General features: G+C 43.7%; 1 protein-coding gene across 4 annotated transcripts; it reads right to left on the bottom strand.

Moving 5' to 3' along the window:
- Nucleotides 1–4,593: 4,593 nt before the first annotated feature.
- On the bottom strand, nucleotides 4,594–23,224 carry LOC103181555 (ectonucleoside triphosphate diphosphohydrolase 3). Of its 4 annotated transcripts, none has more exons than XM_042331682.1 (11): nucleotides 23,029–23,224; nucleotides 21,760–21,877; nucleotides 20,517–20,641; nucleotides 18,789–18,906; nucleotides 13,091–13,241; nucleotides 10,845–11,004; nucleotides 8,691–8,924; nucleotides 7,380–7,652; nucleotides 7,172–7,282; nucleotides 4,910–5,047; nucleotides 4,594–4,823 (listed from the first exon to the last, which is right to left on the bottom strand). In XM_042331682.1, exons 1-11 carry the CDS (start codon nucleotides 23,038–23,040, stop codon nucleotides 4,644–4,646), a joined length of 1,620 nt encoding a protein of 539 aa, XP_042187616.1. In that variant the 5' UTR covers nucleotides 23,041–23,224; the 3' UTR covers nucleotides 4,594–4,643. The 4 variants fall into 4 exon arrangements, with proteins under 4 accessions (XP_042187616.1, XP_042187617.1, XP_042187618.1 ...); XM_042331683.1 differs by having other exon boundaries at nucleotides 8,691–8,921; XM_042331684.1 differs by having other exon boundaries at nucleotides 18,825–18,906.
- Between the last annotated feature and the right edge of the window lie 1,286 nt (nucleotides 23,225–24,510).

Raw genomic sequence — 24,510 nt, 5'->3', positions numbered from 1 at the left:
TATCAAGCTAGATAGAAGTTTGCAAACATCTTACAGGGTTAAGTTTATATCTCTCCCATATTATAAGGAAATGATCTAAGGCCCACTCTTGCGCGGTCACCTGTGGTGTACTCCAAGGCTTTATTCTCAGCCCCTTTTTTTTCTCATTTGCATGCTCCCTTTTGATAATATCTGCAGACAATGGAGTCAACTACCGCATGTTATAACTTTTCTCCTAGCTGCTGGTTCACCAATGATACATGTCTGCCTGCTTGTGAGACATCGAGACCTGAATGAGCATGAACTTTCTGCAGCTAAACATAAACAAGACTGAAGCCATCCTCTTTGCCTCCCATCAATGTCCTCTCATTTGTGGCTCTGATCTCCTTAACCTCCCTGGCCTATCCCGTCGGGCTCACCGAACCTGTGCGCAACTTGGAGTGTGTTTCAATTCATAGTTGTCCTTCCTACCCCTCATCTAATCCCTGACCAGGACCACTTTCCTCCACTTCCAACACATCACCCATCTCTGACCATGCTTCACACCCAACACTATCAAATCCCTCATCCACTCTTGTCACCTCCCACCTTGATTTATCCAATCCCCTCCTCACCAGACCTCTCAGCTTCCCCATTCACAAAGCCCAACCGATTCGAAACTCCTTCGCCCTTATCACCTGTTCCAAGCTCTGCATCACCATTACCCCAGTCCTTGCCAGGCTGCTTTGGCTTTCCCCTAGTTTCTGCTCATACCCCATTTCAATGCCACAGAATATACTGTAAATTGAATTGACTGTATATTTGTGGACGAAATGTGGCAGCCAATTGCACACAGCAGTGTCCCACAAACAGTCATAGATTCAGTGATTTAGTCGTGGAAAGTGATCCACCAATCAACCAACAACAGGGTTCCTACGTACTGCTAGGTAAACAAGCGTGTGGAGCAAGGCAACTTGTCCAACATTTTGCCCTGCCGGGAATAGAACTCAGGTCTCTCGCTTGCGAGGCGAGTGCTCTAATCACTGAGCTACAGGACTCCACACGGCCTGCTCCATATCCTTCGCCCATTTCATGTCACTTTGCTCCTGCTGCCTCGAACTCTTTCTAAATACTTATGCCTGGCTCCATCCCTCCACTTTAAAAATCCATATTGAAACCTGTATAATGGTCTTTTGTCACCTTCTTTCCTCCTCCCCCATCTGCCACCCAGTTGAGGCTCCATTCTGGAATGCTTTATATACACAGGTCTTGGAATCCACTTTGATAGGTGTACATAGAGCGAAGCAGCTGCTGCTCAAGATCTGCTCCTCCAACTGGTGGAACCATCGCTTAATGGGAATCTGAGCTGTGGGCCGGAAGACGATGATAGCAACGGTCTTGTGCATTTTATGCTGAGTGGCGTTGACACCAGGCAACTTGCACAGAATTCCTGGTACCTACCATTCACCTTGTGAGGGCTCAAACCTGTGCTTGTCGGCATCCAAATGACCAACTGGTGATTATCCTCGGGGGTGGGGTGTGGATGGGGTTTCCTTCAAGCTCAACTGGCTCCAAGGTGGCAAGTTTGGCAACAAAATGTTGGATTTGAGTCAACTCTGTGGTGTCGTGATAATCTGGTTCCTGAGCCAGGGTGCTGCTGATGAATGCCCAGCCGCCATTCTCATCTATAAGCCTCAGAGGGCAGACCATTCTCTGGGGGCCAGGATTCTTCTCATTATGCTACTGTTACAGCCTTGTAAGCCAAAGCATAAAGAGGTAGGGTGATCTTAGCTGGACATACAGTGGGAAAGTAAGGTACATTTTAGTATCAAATTGTAATTCTTGGTTCAGAATATTTTTGGTTAAAAGGCGTTTGCTTGAACGATCACAACTGCTTTTCTTCAATTGTAAAAATGAGGTATATATTCAGACCATCAAGCCTGTTCTGCCAGTTGGACTGGGCACTTTTAACCCCATTTCCTTCCCTTTCTCCATTCTGCTTAAGATAGAACTAATACATCGAAAAAATATCATATAATGTAGGGATTTTATGGACATTAAAAATTCATGACTGATATGTGAAAGCCAATTTGTGAATGCCGGCAAACATCAATGAAGTGAATGACCAGTTTTATCTGGGGCATTGGCAGCACCTTTGTCTTTCTTTCCCCGCCCCTTCTGTTTGTCCTTATAAACTGCTTCCTTCCAAGATCCCCCAATTCTGATGAAAGGTCATCAACCTGAAATGTTAACCCACATACCTCTGTATAGATGTTACCTGACCTGCTGGGTGTTTCCAGCAACTTGTTTTTATTTCAGATTTCCAGCATCTGCAGTAATTTGCCTTTTATCTGGGGGAATGATGGCCTGGAGACTAGGGAGAAACTCCCTTCTCTTCTCGAATAGTGTCACTTAATATACTTAATATATCCAGGCAGATAGGATCTCAGTTTCACATCTCATCAGCACCTTCAACAATGCAGCACTTTCTAGCAGTATATAGCCTAAACATATGAGTTCAAAGTTTTGACGAGGGGCTTGAGCCCACAAGCTTCTGACTCAGAGATGAGATTGCTTTAATGAAGTGCGGTTGTTGGTTACACCTCCACGTTCTGACTACTGACCTTCTTATGCATTTTGACTAAAAATGTCCGTTGTCTTGGTCACCAGGATCGCCATCAAAATCATTTCCTGCTCACCTGCACATGTGTGCACAAAGCTGCTAGCCTTGCAATATACGTCTTAGCCAATTCGCTGTATTATAAGGCACTCCTAATGCCTGTAGATTACCAGTAAACCTCCTGCGCTGCTCCTGGTATATTTGTAGCATCCTCTGTCAGCAATGTTTTTAAAATTATTGTTTTAGTAACAAGGGCAAACCTCCTAAATCAGTACCAGAGTTTCACTACAGTATAGAATACTGTCCTATGCTGTGTTGTTTATTTACCTATTAGATTCCTTTCACTATTTACCTGAAAATTGAAAATGGAAAACATAGAAATAGAAAAATTTGAAGATACAGTATTTTAATACAGGTTAAATTACATCACGTGGACGGAACATAGGATTTCCTGGTAATAACTGTATAGTCTCTGAAACTGATTTTAATGTAATGGTTATTATTGTTCATACAGTGAGAAAACTGACATATAACAGCAACATGAAACAAACAGCTTTTAGCAATAAAGATATTGAATAGAACTGAGTATTGAATTGTGTATTGATATTGAATACAATATGTAAAAATGAACAGGTCCCCTGGAGTGATTTCTGAGCTGTTTCGGAGGAGAGTTCAGACGATAATTATAAATCACCCAAGCTCCACTACTGTGGTTTGTGGAATTATTTCAATCCCATGAATACAAAATGGGGAAATAGTTTACTCGGTAAAGCAAAGATTCCAGATGCATTCTAGAAGTCCTGTAGCTCAGAGGTTAGAGCACTCGCTTTACAAGTGAGAGACCTGAGTTCAATTCCAGGCAGAGGGCGAAACCTTGGGCAAGTTTCCTTACTCCACACACCTAATAATAATCCCTCCAAAACCAAAAACAATAATAAATTGGTCACTTTCAATCTACGACTGTTTGAGGGACATTGCTGTGCGCAATTGGCTGCAGCGTTCGCCCACAAATATAGTCAATTCACTTTACAGTGTGTTCTGTGAAGCGCTTTGGGACGTCCTCCCGATGTGAAAAGCGCTATATCAAATACAAGGATTATATTATTATTATTTATAGAAAGGCAAGGATTCCATTAAATACACTGAAAATATGGGACATTAATGCTGGACTGTCTTTACAAAATGACAGTCACAGTTAACATTGTTGCTATATGGTATATATTGTGAGGCAAAATTATTCCATTTTTATTTCTATTTATTCTGTTTGGTTCTGAGTTACTCAAGTGCTTCACATTTTCTTTGTGCACCTCTCTGCTACAGCACCACTGACTGATTTAATCTTCAAAGGCTCATGTATAGCAGACCATATGGTGGCTATAACAATCTGTGTCTCGGCCAAAGCTTCCACTCTTTCCCACGCTCACCCTCCAATCTTATTACCTCCTGTTCCGTCGTAAGGATGAAATCTGAGTACCGTTGCTAGGCATCCTCAGTGAAAGATAAACTTCCTAATGAGAACATGAGTTGACTGCTCATGTACTACTCATGGACTCATCTCCATTGGAACCCAACACTTGACTGAAGAATACAACTGTCTGGTAGCTTCTCAAACTATTCTTCAAATCATAGATTGCTTTAGATCAAATGACAAGCCAAAGAGATGGTTAAAACAAACATCAGCTAGAGTTCCTCCATCAATCTTGGGTTTAAGAAAATTGTAATGGGAAATTGCATTAATATAATAATAATCCTTGCATTTGATATAGCGCTTTTCATGTCTTCTAGAAGTCTCAAAGCGCTTCACAGAATATGCTGTAAAGTGAATTGACTGTATATTTGTGGGTGAAACGCGGCAGCCAATTGCGCACAGAGGTGTCCCACAAACATGGATTGAAAATGACCAATTTATTATTGTTATTGTTTTTTGGAGGGATTATCATTAGGCGTGTGGAGTAAGGACACTTGCCCAAGGTTTCACGCTGTCGGGAATTGAGCCCAGGTGTCTCGCTTGCAAGGCGAGTGCTCTAATCACTGAGCTACAGGACTCCACATTATTCTGGTTTAATTACAACATTAGCTTGCAAATGACCAATATGCTAATTATCCCTGTTCCTACAAACACAGATAAAACTATTTGAAATGTAGTTGTAGATATTTTACTTCTGATCTCTTCAATCTCTTGTGGAATCGTATTGGTGATACTTAGCATGTAACCAAGTGACCATTTTACATGGATTCCGTTCACCTGCAACAAGAAGAACACTGCAGCATTGTGTTTGCATAAGCAGAAACAAAGTTGAATTGTGCTATTTTTAAAATAACTAAACTTACAGTTTCCATAAAACTTATTTTTTTCCAGCGAATTGGTGAAAACTTGTACCCATGTATTAGCAGTGTATGCATTAGGAATCCGTCAAAACAGTATTGTCTGATATCACAATCTTTATCATCTGGTAATATAAATTTCAGCTGTAAGACAGGTAATAGCTCTTTAGTGCGTCTTATATAGTAGTTATATTTATATCATTATTGCTTGAGGATATTATCAACACAAAGTAGCTACAATGTTTGCCGCCATAACAAGATTAGTTCATTTCTAATTAATCTCAATATGTAAAATGTTTTGAGAAAAAATATCATAACTACAAGTTGTAGATACGTTCATCACAAGATCACAAGAGGTTCAGATGAAGAAGGCCATTCGTCCCATTTGATTTTATCCTTCCAGAATACCCACTCTACCACCTTCCCACCACAGCATCATGTTCCTGGCCTCAACCACTCTTCCTGGTAATCTGTTCCAGTTGTTAATCACCCAGTGGATAAACAAGTACTTCCTGGTATCTGTCCTGTAATTGCCTTTTGCAGCCCTAAAAATCTGTCCTCTTGGTTCTGCACTCAAAATTATTATTCTGGGTTTACTTTAATCCCATTTAAAACGCCCACAAAATATAGTCAACCCATTTTACAATATATTTTGTGAAGTGCTTTGAGATAGCTCAATGATGGGATGAGGCGTTATATCAAATGCAAGTTTTTTTAATTATTAAATCTTGAATACCTCTTTAAGGTCCTTTCCAAGACATCTCCTTTTAAGTACTTTTTGTCTAATCGATGCTCAGAGCTCACTCCAGTAACACGAAAGGTCCCCTTCATTGCTCCTCTCTGTACTGCCTTTATTATAGCTTGGGCAGTCCCTGCATTTTACAGTACCTTTTCATGGTGTCAAGACTTCTCAAAGTGCATCATACCATGTTACTATGTATTTGTAGGTGAACGTGCAGCCAATTTACGCATGACAGTGTCTCACAAAAGCCATGAAATGAATGATTAATTTTATCTGGGGAATTGTTATCTAGTACACTGGAAAAAACTTTCTGCTCTTTTCAAATAATACCATGGGATCTTTCAACTCAACCTGAACGGGCAGATGGGACCTCGGTTTAACATTTCCTCCAAAGGATAGCACCTCAATAATGCAATGCACCCCAACACTACACTGGACTGTCAGCCTAGACTATGTGAGTTCAAAGTTCCGATGTGGGGCTTGACCCCACAACTTTCTAACTCAGAACCAAGTGTTATCAGCAGAGCCAAGCTGACACCTAGCTTAAAAAGTGTTTAGAAGCCCAATACAGTCCAACACCCTGTATGCCTTGTTTAACGCTACCTCACACTGTTTTGACCTGAGTTAACTCACACTCTCTGTTTCCCCCTTGGATAGTTCTACCCATACACACTTTTATCACATCCAGGTTTGATTACCCCATCACTCTGCTACCGGAATCCCTTACACAAAACAAGTTTTATTTTCCAGACGCAATCCATGCCCTCCTACAGGGAGATTATAGTAAAATCTGGCCTGTGTATGAATCCAATCCCACACTACCTAGATGATTCTTGATGCCCTGTGAAAAGGCCTATCAGGCCACAAGGACAGGACAAACAGGGATGAGCAATCAATGCTTGGCCTCCCAACGCCACACCACCACCAACACAAGCTGCAGTTGACACTGTTCCAAAGAGTCGTATTGATAAGATTTTGTTGTTTAACAAAATCTTAGTTACAGTCCATTGCTTTACAATTGAAACACAAAAATATTCTATGCTGTTCCAATGAGTTGTATCGATATTGCATCCAGGTAATCTGTCAAAATGACACAATTTCCTATTTTTAAAGTAATGGCCCAACACAAGCCTATTTCCTGCCTAACTACAGAGCTGTATTCCCAAATAAATCATCCAAATAACTCACAGACAATTCATACGTACAATTATGTACATTGTTTTTTTCTATTCCCCAATTTTGTTATTAATCTTATATCATGTTTGTTATGCGGTGCAACTGAATTTTGACCCCACAGTTTTAGCAAAAACATTCAGAGATGTGTAATATTTCATCTGGTTGTTTGATAGAAACTGTTGCCTTTAAAAAAATTCTTAGTTACAATTGAATTCACATTGCTTTGCTTTATTTTACCAAACGCATTCTCTATGTAGCAATAACACTGACTAAATATGTAAGATACTATCTTGGAATGCTTTCCACATCTTAATAACATTTTAGGATAACAAGAGCAATTTGTCACTTACCTCGGCCCAGCCTTTTGTACAAAAAGACAAAAGTGTCTCACTGAAGCTAGTCACTGAAAATGAAGTCGGCAACCTCAAAGCTCTTGAGATGTGATAGAATCCGGAAAACGCCTAGATTGTTTGGATGAAAAAATACATAATTTGACTCATTACCTAACAAGCAGATAGAACAAATTCAGATTTTCAAATATTTGCATTTGCAATTTACCATAAATTTGCCGCGGATTTTTGGCATATAGATTCCATCGAACGAGCAGTAGGATTTACCAGCGCAGGCTTCAAAATCAAACAATAAATAAACTAACTCCTGGCACTTAGCAGGATTTCCAGTTCCCTTGAATGTTATCTCATCATCAGGCTTGTAATTTGCTGGCCTTTTCGATGCAGTGCATAAACTTCCAAATAGATCATCCATAGAAACTGTCTTATTGTATCCAGAGGGCCAACAAGGACTTTCATAAGTGGTCTTGGCTTCTGAAGCCTAAGTTGAAAAAAGACAAGATTGGGTAAAACTTGCATAAGCAATAGAAGCAAAACTTACTTCAATTGCTGCAAAATTAGCATATGTGTATAACTAGAGCATATGAACCAAAAAGTATAAAATATTTGAGTCCCACAATCAGAAAATGGGCTGAATTTAGGCATTATTGCTACTTGCAGTGAATAAATCCCAATATAAGCCATCAGCAAAAATGTCAGTACAGCAGTGAACAGTGTACGGTATCCCCTTGTTATCTGTATATATTGGAATAAGTACTTTTCTCCCTACTGTGTACATCAATTTTCATATATTGGAAAATTCCAGCACAGAACCTATTAAGATCACAACTTTGATGCTTACGAAACTGACAATGTAATTTCTGATTCCCTAAACATTCTCTATCAGAGCAGTGTTCATTCAAATCCACTGCCCTGCCTTATCCCCATATTCCTTCAAGCTTCTATCCTTCACAAACCTGTCTACTTCCCTCTTGAAACCCACAATGGGCTCTGCCTCTACTACCTTACTTGGCAGAGCACTCCACATCCCAACTCTGAGTAAAAAAAAATCTTAAGTACTCCTTTCACTCTCTTGGGATTATCTTATAACTATGGCCACTAGTCACTGACTTCTCTGCTAGTGGAAATAGCTTCTCCCTATTTAGCCTGTCAAAACCCTTCATAATTTTGTACACCTCTATCAGGTCCTCAAGTTTCTCTGCTCCAATGAAAATTGACCCAACTTCTGCAATCTCTACTAGTAACTAAGCCCTCGTCCTTGGAATCATTCTTGTAAATCTGTTCTGCATACCCTCCAAGGTCTTAACATCTTCCTAAAATGAGGAATGAGCCCAAAACTGAACGTGATACTCTATCTGCAGCCTAACCAATGATTTGTACAAACTCAGCACAATTGGTTTACTTTTGTATTCTCTGTATGTATAGAACCCAGAATACCATTAACTTTTTCTATAGCCCTTCCCACTTGCACTGCCATTTTAAAGGACTTATGTACCTGCATCTAGAGTTATGAAATTACCTGATAAAGATTCACCAAGTATCTCCTCTCAGCTTCATACCTTCCATAGCAATGAAAACTATAAGCGTAGATCTTATAATTCTTCCCATACAGCTTAACTGTAGCTGGAGTACCAAATTTTTTCACATTCCTCTTGGGAGTAAAGGCTATATGTGCAGAAACTCCTCCCAAGTGTAGGGCACCTAACGTACGTTGGAATATGAAAGGGACACGTGGATGATTATTTCCTTGCTGCTGCCAAAAGATATGGGAAAAAACAAGAAAGACATAATCAAAAGTTCTAACGTAAATATAAAAATATAAGAAGATATTTTCTGCATTCATGAGTGAAATGCAAAAATTCTAATTTTAACTCTAAAGGCATGTTTGTGGAGTCCTGTAGCTCAGTAGTTAGAGCACTCGCTTTGCAAGCGAGAGACCTGAGTTCAATTCCAGGCAGGGCGAAACCGTGGGCAAGTTTCCTTACTCCATACGCCTAATAATAATCCCTCCAAAACCCAAAACAATAATAAATTGGTCATTTTCAATCTACGACTGTTTGTGGGACATTGCTGTGCGCAATTGGCTGCCGCGTTCGCCCACAAATATACAGTCAATTCACTTTACAGTGTGTTCTGTGAAGCGCTTTGGGACGTCCTCCCGACGTGAAAAGCGCTATGTCAAATGCAAGGATTATTATTATTATTATTATTATTATTATTAAGAACATTTGTTTTCCTCTCGATTTTTAATAAACACCAGCCTTAATGGATTAGAGTAATCAAAAAATCCACGATAGATTTGTGGCAACTGTTGCTCCGGGGGAGCAGGGTGGAGACTATGCTGATTGACAGGTACATGAACGCTGGTAATGACTGTTGCTTGTTTTTATGGTATAATGTGACTTCAAAATACAATAATTTGTATATCATTAATGGTTATTAGGATTTGAGTTATATTATTTAGCCTCTCTCTCCATTTTGTGTGTTGCTTCCAATGTTTTGATATTGATTTAGGAAAACAATCAATAGTTTAAAAAAGATGGCCTGAGAGCCTTAATAATAATTCTTGCATTTGATATAGTGCCTTATCACATCATTGAGATGCCTTAAAGCAATTTACAGGATATACTGTAAAATTAATTCACTGTATATTCTGTGGACGATTTCTCTGTAATGCCGCAGGTTTCGCCCCTCCTGGGAATTGAACCTCGGGAGGCGAGGTGAGTGCTCTAACCAATGTGGAGTCTTCTAGCTTAGTGGTTAGAGCACTCACCTAGGAAGCAAGAGACTTGGGTTTGATTCCTGGGCAGGGCGAAACATTAGCAAAGTTTCCTTACTCCACACGCCTCTGTTTACCAAGCAGTAAATAGGAACCCAGTTAGTCGATTAGCAGATCGCTTTTCTGGGAGTAATGATCCCTTTCAAAAAACAACCAATAATATTATGGTCACTCAATCCACAGCTGTTTGTGGGTCCCTGCTGTGCATAATTGGCTGATGCATTTCACCTACAAAATATACAGTCAATTCACTTTACAGTATATACTGTGGAGCGCTTTGAGACGTCTCGAAGATATGATCAGGTGCTATATCAAATACAAGAATTATTATTATTAATAATACGCTACAGGACTCCACAAGGACTCCCTCTGTTCCACACAGAGGGAGCTCAATGTGATTCATATCTGTTGCACCACAGTGTCCTGCTCCTGAAATCTCTCTCTCCGTCCCCTTTTAAAAAGGGAATTCACAGATGCTAGAAAAAGAAAATTGAGCAGGAGAGAGATTAGACTAGATATCTCTGGTATACAAAAACACCAATGTGGACTTGATAAGACAAATGACCAATTTTGGGGCTGTAACATTTTGTAACATTTCATATCTAGGTGGTGTTGTGAGCGATCGCCAGCAAATTCTTGCTGGCTCAACTCCTATTTATACTGCAGGACTGACATCAAATTGCCAGCAATATCACAGTCATCCATTGCCAAATCTACAAGTCAAATGTATGTTCTAACATGATTGCTTTATATACTTATAATCTCAATTTGATACCAGAAGTAAAAGAATATGTAGTCTAGCATAGCAAAAGTAGTAATGTAATTGTAAATAATAATGTAATTTACCTGGAACTTTTAATCTTTAATAAACATAACTTTGAAACACATCCTTACCTGTATAAATCTGCCATCTAAATAGTTTGCTGTGATCCAGTTGAAACTTCCTAATTCTTGTGCAGAAAGAATATGAAAGTTTCCAAAACTAAATGGTAATGATTTGATTAAATGCTGGATTTCTGCAAGTATTGTCTGTGCTGCAGCTTTGTCGTGGTACCTGACAATTCCAGGAAGAGACAAGAAAAAATATCAGCAGATATCAATAACAAGAACAGCAACTTGCATTTATATAGCATCCTTCACGCTGGATGGTGTTTGGGGTGCCGAATAGTGTCAGAGCCCGATGAGAACCAGGGAGAGGGGGAAGGTGACAGAAGGCACGGTTGAAGAAGGCCTTCAAGAGCGACCTGAAAATGGGGAGGGGGCAAGGCAAAGGGATTGAGGGAAAGAGTTCCACAGTTTCAGGGCATAGTGGCTGAAAGCATGGCCGCCAATGGTGGGGCGGAGGATCTGGGGTCAAGGAGGAGGCTGGAGCTAGTCAAGCGGAGGCAGGCAAAATAATCCTTGCCTTTGATATAGCACCTTATCATGTCTTTGAGACGTCTCAAAACGCTTCACAGAATATACCGTAAAGTGAATTGACTGTATATTTTGTGGGCGAAACAAGGCAGCCAATTGCCCACAACAGTGTCCCACAAACAGTCGTGGATTGAGTGACCAAATTATTATTATTTATGCATTTATTTTTTGGAAGGGATTATTACCCCCGAAAAAGTGATTCTCCAATCAACTAACAACGAGCTCCTACTTACTGCAAGGTGAACAGAGGGCAGGGGGGTTCCAGGGCGTAATGGGATTTAAATACAAATGAGCATCTTGAAATGGATTCACTCTGTGACAGGGAGCCAATGAAATTTGACAAGGATTGGGATAAAGGAGGTCCGGAGTTTACCTTGGATGAGAATGCGGGCAGCAGGTTATTTTAATCAGTTGAATTTTGTGAATAGTGGAGCAGGGGAGACCAGCAAGGAGGGGGTTTGAGTAGTCGAGGTGGGAGGTGACAAGGGCATGGACGAGGGTTTCAGCAGGGTTTAGAGTGAGGTACAGACGGAGACGGGCAATGTGGTGGAGGTGGAGGAAAGCGCTCCTGGCCAGAGAGCAGATGTGGGGTGGGGTCTTTATTTTCTGTTTCAAAGATTAAGTAAAGACACACTCAATTCCCTTGGCAAATAATAATAATTCTTACATTTAATATAACACCTTTCACGTCAGAAGGATGTCTCAAAGCCCTTCAAAGTATTCACTGTAAAGTTTAGTGACTGTAGATTTTCGCAAGTGAAAACAAACTAATGTGTATAGACAGAGACTAAGATAAAACCAGCCAGTTGTGCAGACTATTCTCCTACGGGGGAGTGGGGAAGGGAAGCGGGGTCTTCTTGAAGGTGAACTGGCTTCAAGGTAACATGGTTGGAACTGAGTCAATGCTCTGTGGCAGTCTCAGTAATCGGTTTCCCGAGTCAGACGAATCTTCTCTACTCCAGGACATTCAAAGACAGTCTAGCTAGCCTGGCTCATCATTCGGAGTTGTAGCGGCAGACCAGGTACTGGAAACAGGGATTCCTCTTGCTCAGCTCCTGTTAACCTTGCAAGCCAATGCCTTATCGGGAAAGATGGTCCTAGCTGGATAAGCAACGAGAAGCTTGCCAGGCAGTGCTCTCAATAGCAACCTATATGTTTTAGCTAAAGGTTAAACACAGCAGATACTCCAGGGTCCCCAACCCTTGGTTGTTTCCAACCTGAGCCAAATACTCTCCAGTATTAGATAAGCAGGATGTGTTGCTCCAGGGAGAGAGTGCACATTCCAAACCAGACACAGGGAATTTCCATGTGTAAGTGGGATGCATAGAACACTCAGTCTGGTTTGGATATTCTTAAGCATTGTAATGGGTTTCTACATGTGTCAAACACCCAGCTAACCCCAAAAAAAGCTGTACAGAGCTGTTCCAGATGGAAACAATTGCTTTCGGTCTCCAGGAGAAATTGAATCTTTATAAGAGCTGAAAAGCTGGAATCTTGATAGGAGATGAGGAGTCCCAGCCCAGAAAATAGTGCCAGTAAATGAGTAAATTCTCTGACATGGGAGTGGAGTATTAAAGTCAATGGAGATGCCAATTCTTTCAATTTTATTCCGTATTATAATTAATAAATCCAAGTGTAGCCCCAAATTCCAATTACTTGGGGTTTCATCTCATTGTTGTTTCTGGGACATGTAAGGGTACAGACCAGTAACTCTCTAATCTTACTCCAATAGTCGTACTGCATTCGTGGCTGCAAAATAGATTCGCGTTGTGCTATGATCAGCTTTTGGGATTACTGTTTTTGTGTTATTCAGGCAGGGAAGCAACGACTTAGCTGCTTGTTTAGGGTTTTTCCTGTAAGCAGTGATACCAGGTCCTGCGGGTACAGAAGGGAAAACAAATGTCAGTCAATCGATGGTTGTTGATGAATAATACAACTTAACAGGAAGAAAATGACTAAAATACAACATAATAACTGTATCTGAAACAGATATATGAGAGTTCAATTATTTAGACATTATTTGGGAAATCCTATGTTTGCATATTTTTTGAATCTTGTGAGGATTCAAAGATTGATTCTATTTAAGGAACAGAGGCGAAGGAGCCTTTTCCAGACAGTTAGGTGGCAAGTTGAATTCAATACAGTGAAATATGACGAAAGCACGAAGAAAGGAAGTACAGTGGAAGCCGCTTAAGCCGGACACATCGGGACGACTTTTTGTCCAACTTAAGCGGCATCCAATAATAACCAAAGTTCTTCCCGCCGAACAGAGGAGGCACCTCCTCCCTCCTATTGCCATTCCCATTGAATGAGAAGGGGAACAATCTGTGGCAACTCTGAGGTGATTGACAGCCTGGAACCGTTTGTGAATGGATGCGCTCTCCAACCACAAGCAATACTAGGCTGTCAATAAATTGAGATTTGACCCTTCCCATTCCCTCCTTTGTTCCTTCCCCGCTCCTCCAACCCCTCACTGATTGACAGCCCCGACCTGCTTGTGAAAACTGGAGTCCACGGTCAATCAATCGCAATTTGACTCCTACCATTTCCATCCCATAGCCGCTCAAGACACAAAGATGACCATAAGCAAAGGCGAACAGTGTGGCATTTTGTCCAAATTAATCGGCATACTTAAAACAGGTGAGAATACAAAGGAATCGGCGTCGGTGTTTTGTCCGATTTACCAGGTGTCCGGCCTCAGGACTTCCCCTTCCATTTATTCTGAAAGCAAGTGGTCCATCAATAATCGGGTATCTATTCTCTATAAGAGGGAGTATCCAATTATCGGCACATGATAAAGCACAAATTTCATTACGTGATAACAGCAGATGTAAATGGGTGCGTGCGGTGTTGCTGATTTATTTTCTCTCTCAGGTGTTGAATGGACTCAGACAAGGCAAAAGTTACCAAATAATTTTGGTAAAGCAGCTAATGGACAAAATGAGGTAATCCATGTCTGATTGCAACAAGTAAAGGTACAAATTTTGTTTGTGAAATGAAACATTGCGATGAAAAGATTTTTTCCATTTTTTCAATGATACAGTTAACAAGAGGAGAAAAAAATACTTTCACGACTGGAAGACCTGTAGATTCAGAAAGGAGAAATAAAATGTAGCTACTGTACGATCAATTTACACTCAATATTATGCAGTGCTGGCGGGTGACCTTTTTGACAGCTGAGGCAATCTACAACAACAACAATAAAATTATATTTGTATAGAAACTTTCACGTCGGGAGGATGTCCCAAGGCGCTGGACAGCCAGTGTTTCCGACCCGAGCTGGGGGTCGGGATTGGGGAGGGTGAAGGGCAGGGGGTGGGGAGCAGGGAGATCGAAAGCATGGTCGAAGAGAAGGGACTTGAGGATGGGTCTTGAAGGAGACAAGGGAGGGGGCGAGGTGGAGGGACTGCGGGATGGAGTTCCAGAGGGTGAGGGCAGAGTGGTAGAAGGCCTGCCCGCCAATGGTAGGGCGATCGAGGCGGGGGACAACAACAACAACAAAATTACATTTATAGAGCGCCTTGACGTGAAGCAGGCCTGCTGAGCGGAGGGAGCGGGCAGGATGGTAGGGGGCTTAGGAGGTCGCAGAGGTAGAGAGGAGCAAGACAATGGAGGGCATTGAAGGTGCGGACCAGTATCTTGAACTGTATCCTCTGAGCGATGGGAAGCCAGTGGAGTCGGATGAGGATGGGGTGATAGGGTCACGGAAAGGATACGAGTTGCAGAGTTCTGGATAATCTGCAGCTTATGTAGAGAGGAGTTGGGGAGGCTGACAATCAAAGAGTTTGCATAGTCAAGCCTCGATGTTACGAATGTGTATATGAGGGTTTCGGCGGCCTGCAGTATGAGACAGTGGCAGAGCCGGGTGATGTTGCGGAGGTGGGGGAAGGCAGAGCAGGTCATGGCACGGATGTGGGGTAGAAATGATAGTTGAGGGTCAATCAAGATACCAAAGTTCGGACTGGCTTAGTAAGGTTGAGTGTGCGTCATTGGATGGTGATGCTGTCAGAGCCAGAGGTGTGAAGACGCTGACAGGAGCCTATCAGGAGAGCCTCGGTCTTGTTGACATTCAACTGAAGAAAGGTAGCTCTCATCCGACTTGATGTCTGACAGACATTGTCAGGACAGCAGTGGTCCTGGAGTCAAGTGTGGAGGCAGAGGGATAGAGTTGGGTGTCATACATACATATAGATGTGGATGTTGACCCCATGTCTGCGGATGATGTCACCAAGAGGGAGCATTTAGATATTGAAGAGGAGGGGACCAAGGACATAGCCCTGAGGAACGCCGCATAAGATGGTTCGGGGGCTAGAGGAGAAAATGTTTGTGGAGATGAGGTAGAGGCGGTGTGAGAGGTACAATCTGAATCATTCAAGGATAGGACCATGAAGGTTCAGGTGGGAGGACAGCAGGTGGATGAGGATAGAGTGGTCAACTGTGTCGAAGGCAGCAGAGAGGTCAAGGAGTACGAAGAGTCAGAGATGGATAGAATGTCATTTGTTACTTTGACCGGGGCTGTTTCTGTGCTGTGGGCGACATGGAAACCCGATTGGAAGGGTTTGTGAAGGGAGTGGTGGGAGAGGAAGGAGCCAATCTGGGAAGCAACGACTGGTTCCAGGACGTTGGAGAGAAAAGGGAGGTTGGAGATGGGGGTTTAGTTTGAGAGCAGGGATGGGTCCAGGGAGGGTTTTTTAAGGATAAGAGTGATGACAGCCGTTTTTAAAGGGATGGGAATGGTACCAGTGGACAGAAAGAGGCTTATGATGTCTGTGAGGGGCCAGGAGGTGGAGCTGGGAGGTAAGGAGAGGGGTAGATGGGGTCAAGGGAGCAGGTGGTCGGTTTCATGCGGGTTATAATGGTAGTGAGAGAGGAGTGTGCGTTAGGGTTAGGATTAGGTTCGAAGGTGTGGAGGGAGGGATGGGTAGGGGCCGATGTGTGAGGGGGAGATGGAGAGGGGACGGATTGGTCGAAGCAGCTGAGCGGATCCCCTCAACTTTGGATTCAAGGAAGTCCAGCATCGCCTTGCAGTTGACATTGGAGGTGAGGATGGGAGATGTGTGAGTGTGGGCAGAGAAGGTTGGTGATGGAGAAGAGGAGCCTGGAGTTGTCCTTGGCCTCCAAGATTTTCTTGGAATAGAACGATGATTTAGCGGAGGCGAGGGAGGAGCGGTAAGATCTGCCGATGGACTGTTAAGTTTGATTTAAGCCAGGTGCGTTCAGCAGCATGTGCTTTAAGGGAGCGGAGGTGGCTGGTGTACCATGGAGACTTTTGTGAGTAGGGTATGGTTCCGGAAGTGAGGGGAGCAAGGGAATCAAGAGCGGTGGAGAGGGAGCTGTGGAGAAAAGTGACCAAGGAGGATAGGTCATTGTGGGATGGAAGCTCAGAGGGAGAGGAGTTCAGATAACTAAAAGGCAACGGAGAAGAAGGGTGGGGGGGGGGAGATTTTTTTTCCAGGGGCGGAGATGGAGGTGAGTTGAGTGGCACTGGGATTGAGGAGTTAAGGGAGTTAAGGGAGATGAAGTGATTGTTCGAGATGGCTTTGTCTAAGATGGTGAAGTCCGAGATGGTGAGGCCCCGAGTGATCACCAGGTCGAGGGGGTGACCGCGGAGGTGGGTGGCCAAGTGGATGTGAAGGGAGAGGTTGAGGGAGGAGATAAGGGAGAAGTCAGCAGAGATAGAGCAGGAGGGGGTGAAGTGAAGGTTGAAATAGCCTAGGATGAGAAGGCGTTCGGAGCAGAGGGAAAGGGAAGATAGGCCTACAAAATGTTCGGTGCCTCTCCAATAAAACACTCATCTAAGATGTCAGTGATGAAGGTAGGGGAGGGCTGGGGGGAGGGGGGAAGTGATAAATAAGGAAAATTTTGAGGAAAAGGTTGGAGGGGTAATAAAGGGTAAGGTGCTCAAAGGAGGGAAACGTTCCAGAGGAGTAAGGATATAGGCCGAGTGGGGACCAGAAGACGAGAGCCACAATATCACCACTGGTCGCGGGGTATGATGGAAGGTGAAGCTGGGTGGTGTGGCCTCTGTTAGGGGAAGGGTGTCGCCTGGTGTGATCCAGGTTTCAGTGAGGGCAAGAATGTCGATGTTTTCATCGATAATGAGGTCTCAGATGCTGAATGTTTTATTGGAGAGGGAGCGGACATTTTGTAGGCCCATTCGGAGGGGACAGTTGATGGTGGAATGTGGGGGGCAAAGGGGAGGATTGACAGGGAGCGTGAGAATGTGGGCGAAGGAGGAGAGGTTGGCCCCTGTGGTCAGGAACCAGTGGGCCTTGCGGCGAGAGGGGGGAATAGGGCAGTCAGAGTGGCTGCTGTTGGACAGCCAATGGTGTCTGCCACGGTGGGCCCAACGGAGGATTCGCAGGCTGGAACAGGGAGGGGGCTGTGAGACAAGCAGTGATAGGAGTCGGGGAGGATGTGGGAGAGGAGGACTGAACGGGAGTAGTGGAAGATAGAGGCCGGGTGGGAGCATTTTGGTGAAGCAGCTTGGGTTGATGGCGGCAGCTAAAATGTGCATGCTGAGACTAAGAGCGAACGGGGGAGCAGGGGGCAGCAAGGCATGGTTAGCTCGCTTGCGTAGATCATCATGGGGAGAGGGAACAATCTTATAGTCCCAGTGAGTCCAGGCTGAGAAATTCAAAAGTGGAGGGCGGATGTGACGTCACTCGGCCTCTGGTTGGATGTTCACCGGAGAGTCAGCAATGGCCGCGATGACTGAGGTGGCAAATCTCACATTGGCTCCGCGCAGCACAGGGTAGGAGGGTCTTGGTCCCCGTGTTGGATCTGGATGCCATTGGGGGCATCAGAATGCACGTTGGTGTTTTCCTGGAGCCCTGCTCATGGTGCGTTTGCTATGAGTTTGCCTCACCAAGCTATCTTGTTCCCATAGCAATAAACCCTTTTGCACATGTCTTTAGTCGTCGCCGGTCTGCCACACATTTCCGCTCTCACACAGCCTTGCTCGGAAGGAAGGAAGGAAGGAAGGAAGCAAGCAAGCAAGCAAGCAAGCAAGCAAGCAAGCAAGCAAGCAAGCAAGCAAGCAAGCAAGCAAGCAAGCAAGCAAGCAAGCAAGAAAGCAAGAAAGCAAGAAAGCAAGAAAGAAAGAAAGAAAGAAAGAAAGAAAGAAAGAAAGAAAGAAAGAAAGAAAGAAAGAAAGAAAGAAAGAAAGAAAGAAAGAAAGAAAGAAAGAAAGAAAGAAAGAAAGAAAGAAAGTAGCCGAGAATACCCATGATGGTGTTGCATTGGTACTTGTGAAAACTCCATTGTAAGCACACACTGCCAAGCTTGGTACATTTACATTCCAATGCTCCACAAACTTTCCGACAAAGCAGAAACATTTGAGTTGTGGCTACAGCAGAACTTTATAAGGAACCATATTTCTGGCGTAAAGACTAAAAATGTTACACGCAAAAAAAGTCCTACCTTTAACAGAACAATATGATATTTCAGTAACTAGACCTGTGTTATGTTTCTTTTCTATTGGCCACTGGTAAACATATATTGCTGAACTGGTGCTTGAAGCTTCAACAACAATCGCATTCTACAAAGAAGAAATCAATTACTATGTAATCAAATTTCAACTACAAGACCACAATTCTATCATAGCCTGTCGAGCCATTTTGTCTTACAATTTAACAACTAGAGAAGATTCTTACGTTTTGTTTCCATTTCAAAGCTGGTTCCTTTTAAGAAGTGCAGAGAAATGATTTCTAAATTAATAGTGAATTGAAAAAATTCTACAATTCTGCATACATTTTAAGACAAATTGGTGTTTCAGGCTAAAACTATGCAATATTTGATACCTTAGATGCTTATTTATTCATTCTTCATACTTTCATCACGATGTTCAATAAAAATGTCTGATCCTATTTTACAATTATTTGGTGCTCAGTGCCTAAAACTTAAGAAGATAGAAATATACTCTTGAAACCATTTGCAAAATGCTGGAATTAAGAACATATAGCAGCAATGGAAAGAGTACAGCATAGATTTACGAGGATACATTGGCCTTTTTTCACTAGAGAATGTACATTAACGGCGACTCTCAATAGAAGTGTTTAAAATTATAAAAGGTTTCGATAAAGTTAACATAAGCTGTTTCCATTAGTTGCGGAGTCCGTAAGTAGGGGACACAAATATAAGATAGCAACTAGGGGATCAAAAAGAGAATTTAGGAGCAACTACTTCACACAAAGGGTAGTGAGATTTTGGAACTTGCTGCCTGAAGGGGTGGTTAAATCAGGCAGTAAAGATGTGTTGAAGAGGAAGCTAGATCTTCACATGAGCGGAATAGAAGAGTATGGGAGGGAGTAGGAAATGGGCAAAGACTCGTGTGGATATAGTCAAGACTAATTTGACCAAGCGGCCTATTTCTGTGCTGTACATTTTTGTAAACTTGTTTATAAATGATTTGTGCAATTATTGTTTTGTTGGTAAAATTGAAGTATGTTTAGCAAGTGATCATAGAAAAAAATATATCAGAACTATAAATGATCAAATAATTGTATCCCTAATTCAGGCACTTCCACAGTTAACACAGAAAAGTGATTTACTAATTTCTGATTTGTTTCATCCTATTGAGTTGTCACCTGTTGTACAGCAATACTGCAGAAGACCGGGCGGGAGTGAAGAGTGGTATAATTCCTATTGGATAACAATAGCTGGCTGGTGACACTACATTCAACCACCAGTTTGGCTCAGTTGTAGCACTCTTGTCACTGGCCAGAATGTAAATGGGTTGAAAGACCTCTTGCCACTCTAGGCTTTTAAGTTTTAAAATGTTTGTTTTTCTGTTTTTGTTGAGGAAGATCCCATCTTCCTATGTAAGTGGGAATTTAGATCTTGAATGTCCCCTGATGGTATTATTGAGCCATCACCATCCTGGTGTGAGCTCATTATCCAGCCTGACATTCCTGGGAGAACGCTGTATTGTTGAAGACGCTATACTTTAATTGTAATACTGAATTAAATATTCCTTTTCATTGATAATAATCAATAACTGAGAATTACGTAAATGGACGCCTGAGGTTAACTCAGCACGAAGCAGTCAGCCTACCTTACCCTTCCTGCTTGGCCCGAAGTCTTGATTAATCCTCATTAATGGGTGTGGTTCAGAGCAGTGTTATTTTTGTCAAGTAATGTATAACATACCTCCACGCCTTTTGAAAATATTTTTTCTTCGGATGAATAAATAAATGTAATAGTAATAGTGATAATCGCACTGAAGACGAGAACTGTCACGGCTGCCACTATTTTTATTTTCCCATGTTGATTGCCTAGGTGAAAAAGACAAAGAATATAGGCAAAGCATTTGACAAAATCCATGTTATATTATCTAGGTTCCAATGTTAACTACACATTGATTCTGATATTCCATCATTAGGCATGTCACCTTGGAGCCTGTTCAACTTCTGAGAGAACTAACTTATCTCCCCACCCTCTCCCGATGGCAATTAACATTTCATAGGTATTGAGTGTAAGAAAGGGGTTAGAAAATAGCTAAGAGGTCTTAAAGCTCTAGGCTAGAAGAAGGGTTTCAAAGAGCTCAACTACACTGAATAAATAATAATCCTTGCATTTGATATAGCGCCTTATCACGTCTTCAAGAGTCTCAAAGCGCTTCACAGTATATACTGTAAAGTGAATTGAATGTATATTTTGTGGGCAAAACGCAGCAGCGAATTGCGCAGAGCAGGCTAATTGTAGCATTCCTACCATCCTGCCTGAGATCAGCTCACTCAGTCTAGACCAGTGATTCTGGTTGTTAGTACAGGTCACACCAGGCAAGGTACCAATCCACTGGAGGCATCCAATTCCCAGGCAATTCTCCATGAAGGAAATCATTTGAAAGTAATGGAATTTGGGGAAACAACTGTAAAAACAACTTGCATTTATATAGCATCCTTAATGCATGATATGTATTTAGTAAAAATAGATGTTTTATCTAGCCCAAATGTTTCCATATTATTATAGTAAACAATTTAATTGGTCCACATTTATGGGTGAGGGTGGGGGTTCAGTGTAGTGTTATTTTAGCGCCAATATATGACTACTTAATTTTGGAATGAACTCTGGATTGGACAGTGAGTAGGATAGAGAACTATTACTTTTAAGTGAGACATTCTTGATACAAAACATTTTGATGTGACAGGGTGCTATAACAAATGCAAGGATTATCTATTTTATGTTCTAGTAATGTGCCCTTGAGTAAAATATAAAATCATAAATGGGAAGGGGATTGCAGCAGTGGTGCTCCATCAACACCTGACAATATCCAGCATCAGCAAATCCATCAATCGCCAGGCCCTTCTAATAAACAAACCACAACTGAGTAAGACACTCCCTGATATATATATAACATATATATTATATATATATAAAAAATGGTACCCACCAGGCATTGGCACTTGCAGGACCTGTCCCTCAGGTGGCATTATTTCAGTGAATTCGAGTGGACGGAGAATTGTGTTACCTTTGCTTGGTATTGACATCTTGGTGAGGAGAATCAACCTCTGCCGCAAAATAAGAAGATGAAATATACATCAGTACCCATAAGAGTTTCAGAGAGAACTGGGCAGATTGTTGGAACAGAAACTAATCTCCCTGAATTTTTGTTTCGCTGTGAATTAACATACAAAATAGCAGAATCTTTTTGAGCACATGGTCAGCGTATAAGGCCAGCAGGCATTTACAGAAAAAATATGAAGCTAATTAAAAAGGAAAGTCTAAGGAGAAGGCTTCTGCATCTCATTCCTTACCACACAACACGATTGCCTTTGCAAGGCTGAGATTTGACACACGCCCTTTAGTTTTCAAGGGACAATATGCATGTTGTGTGTCAATCAGCCACTCCAGCGGTCAATGGGAAACTTCAAGAAAAGGAGTGCGTTCTTTGACCTGCCAAGATTAAGTCAAGGTAGTGAGAACTCGACTAATATATAGGAACTAGTGAACGACGTGTATCTGGTGTCTTCATTCTCTACAGCTAAAGGGGGCTGAAAACAATGGTACACAATCGTGTGGAAAATCCTTCTGTTCAGTCTTAATTTGCATGTCGTTTTCCCACAGATGTTAAAATAAATGACTTCCAATTTGAGTCTGAGTTCTGCAATAATCGAACATGTCAAGGCTAACCAGGCTGCTGAGATTGGGAAGTCAATTTACAGGAACTACAGTGTGTCTGTCTGTCTGGTGTCTTCATTCACGACTTGTGCAGACGGCTCAGAGCACACGTCTTGCGGTCTTTGCCTTAAAAAAAAACTCGTCTTAAAACGTTATTATATCAGTTTATTTTGGGTGCCCCCCACCCCCAATGTTAAAAGGCTTGGCTTCTAAATCTGAGTCTGAATTCTGCACCATCTTAAGCCTGAAACATAACTGCCCTCCAGGCTGGGCCTGGGGGGGGGGGGGGGGGGGGGGGCTGGGGGCGGTCTGGGAGGGGGGGCTGGGCCAGTGGGGGGTGGGGGGGCTGGGCCTGGGGGGAGGGGGGGCCGGTGGGAGGGGGGCTGGGTGGGGGGGGGTTGGGCTGGGGGGGGGCGGGGGGGGGGGGCTGGTGGCGGGGGGGGGGGGGGGGGGCCTGGGGGTGGGGGGGGGCCTGGGGTCTGGGGTGGGGGGGGCTGAGGCTGTCGTGGGGGGGGATGTTGTGACCTGCGCTCACTCCCACCTCAGGGCTCATGTGAGGCTTCTCCCAACTGTCTGCTCAGTGGCGCGGCTCCTGTGGGTGTACAGTGCCCTCTGTGCCAGGCCCGGGCCCGGGCCCACAGCACCTGGTGAGGAGGAGGCGCCGCGGATGCCCTGAGACACTGAGAGAGTGAACGTGAGCGTCGGGGATTGTGCGTCAGTGACGCTCTGTCCCAACGTCCGGCATCAGAGCTGCAGTCCTCCAGCGCCAAAGATCAGCCAAACAAGAGAGACAGCGAGAGCAAGAGGGACCCCCCCATCACTCTCACTTCATCCCCTCCCCATCACTCTCACTTCATCCCCTCCCCCCCATCACTCTCACTTCATCCCCTCACCCCCCCATCACTCTCACTTCATCCTCACCCCTCACCCCCCAATCACTCTCACTTCATCCCCCCCTCACCCCCCAATCACTCTCACTTCATCCCCTCCCCCCCCAATCACTCTCACTTCATCCCCTCCCCCCCCAATCACTCTCACTTCATCCCCCACCCCCCCAATCACTCTCACTTCATCCCCCAATCACTCTCACTTCATTCCCCCCCAATCACTCTCACTTCACCCCCCCCTCATCCGCCAATCACTCTCACTTCATCCCCCCTCACCCCCCAATCACTCTCACTTCATCCCCCCTCACCCCCCCATCACTCTCACTTCATCCCCCCCTCACCCCCCCATCACTCTCACTTCATCCCCTCACCCCCCCATCACTCTCACTTCATCCCCCCGTCACCCCCCCATCACTCTCACTTCATCCCCCCTCACCCCCCCATCACTCTCACTTCATCCCCCTCACCACCCCCCCCATCACTCTCACTTCATCCCCCCCTCACCCCCATCACTCTCACTACATCCCCCCTCACCCCAATCACTCTCACTTCATCCCCCCCCCCATCACTCTCACTTCATCCCCCCTCACCCCCCATCACTCTCACTACATCCCCCCCTCACCCCCCATCACTCTCACTTCATCCCCCTCACCCCCCATCACTCTCACTTCATCCCTCACCCCCCCATCACTCTCACTTCATCCCCCCTCACCCCCATCACTCTCACTACATCCCCCTCACCCCAATCACTCTCACTTCATCCCCCACACCCCCCCAATCACTCTCACATCATCCTCACCCTCACTCCCCCAATCACTCTCACTTCATCCTCACCCCCCAATCACTCTCACTTCATCCTCACCCCCCAATCACTCTCACTTCATCCCCCAATCACTCTCACTTCATCCCCCCCGCCCCCAATCACTCTCACTTCACCCCCCACCCAATCACTCTCAATTCATCCCCACCTCATCCGCCAATCACTCTCACTTCATCCCCCCCTACCCCCCAATCACTCTGACTTCATCCCCCCACACCCAATCACTCTCACTTCATCCACCCCACCCATCACTCTCACTTCATCCCCCCTCACCCCCCAATCACTCTCACTTCAACCCCCCACCACCCCCAATCAC

The sequence above is a fragment of the Callorhinchus milii genome, unplaced genomic scaffold (genome assembly GCF_018977255.1).
Source record: "Callorhinchus milii isolate IMCB2004 unplaced genomic scaffold, IMCB_Cmil_1.0 Scaffold2, whole genome shotgun sequence".
NCBI classification, from domain to species: domain Eukaryota; kingdom Metazoa; phylum Chordata; class Chondrichthyes; order Chimaeriformes; family Callorhinchidae; genus Callorhinchus; species Callorhinchus milii.
The sequence above is the reverse complement of the archived record's forward strand: the minus strand, read 5'-3'. Positions and strand labels throughout refer to the sequence as shown.

Bases quoted from the DNA above. Each gene is read 5' to 3' on its own strand.
- LOC103181555 (XM_042331682.1), bottom strand. The intron at 18,907-20,516 runs GTATGTTATACA...TCTTCTTTGTAG, and splicing joins TATTTTCAAAAGGCGTGGAG to AATGCGATTGTTGTTGAAGC. The intron at 7,653-8,690 runs GTAATTTCATAA...TTTTCAACTTAG, and splicing joins ACTTGGTGAATCTTTATCAG to GCTTCAGAAGCCAAGACCAC.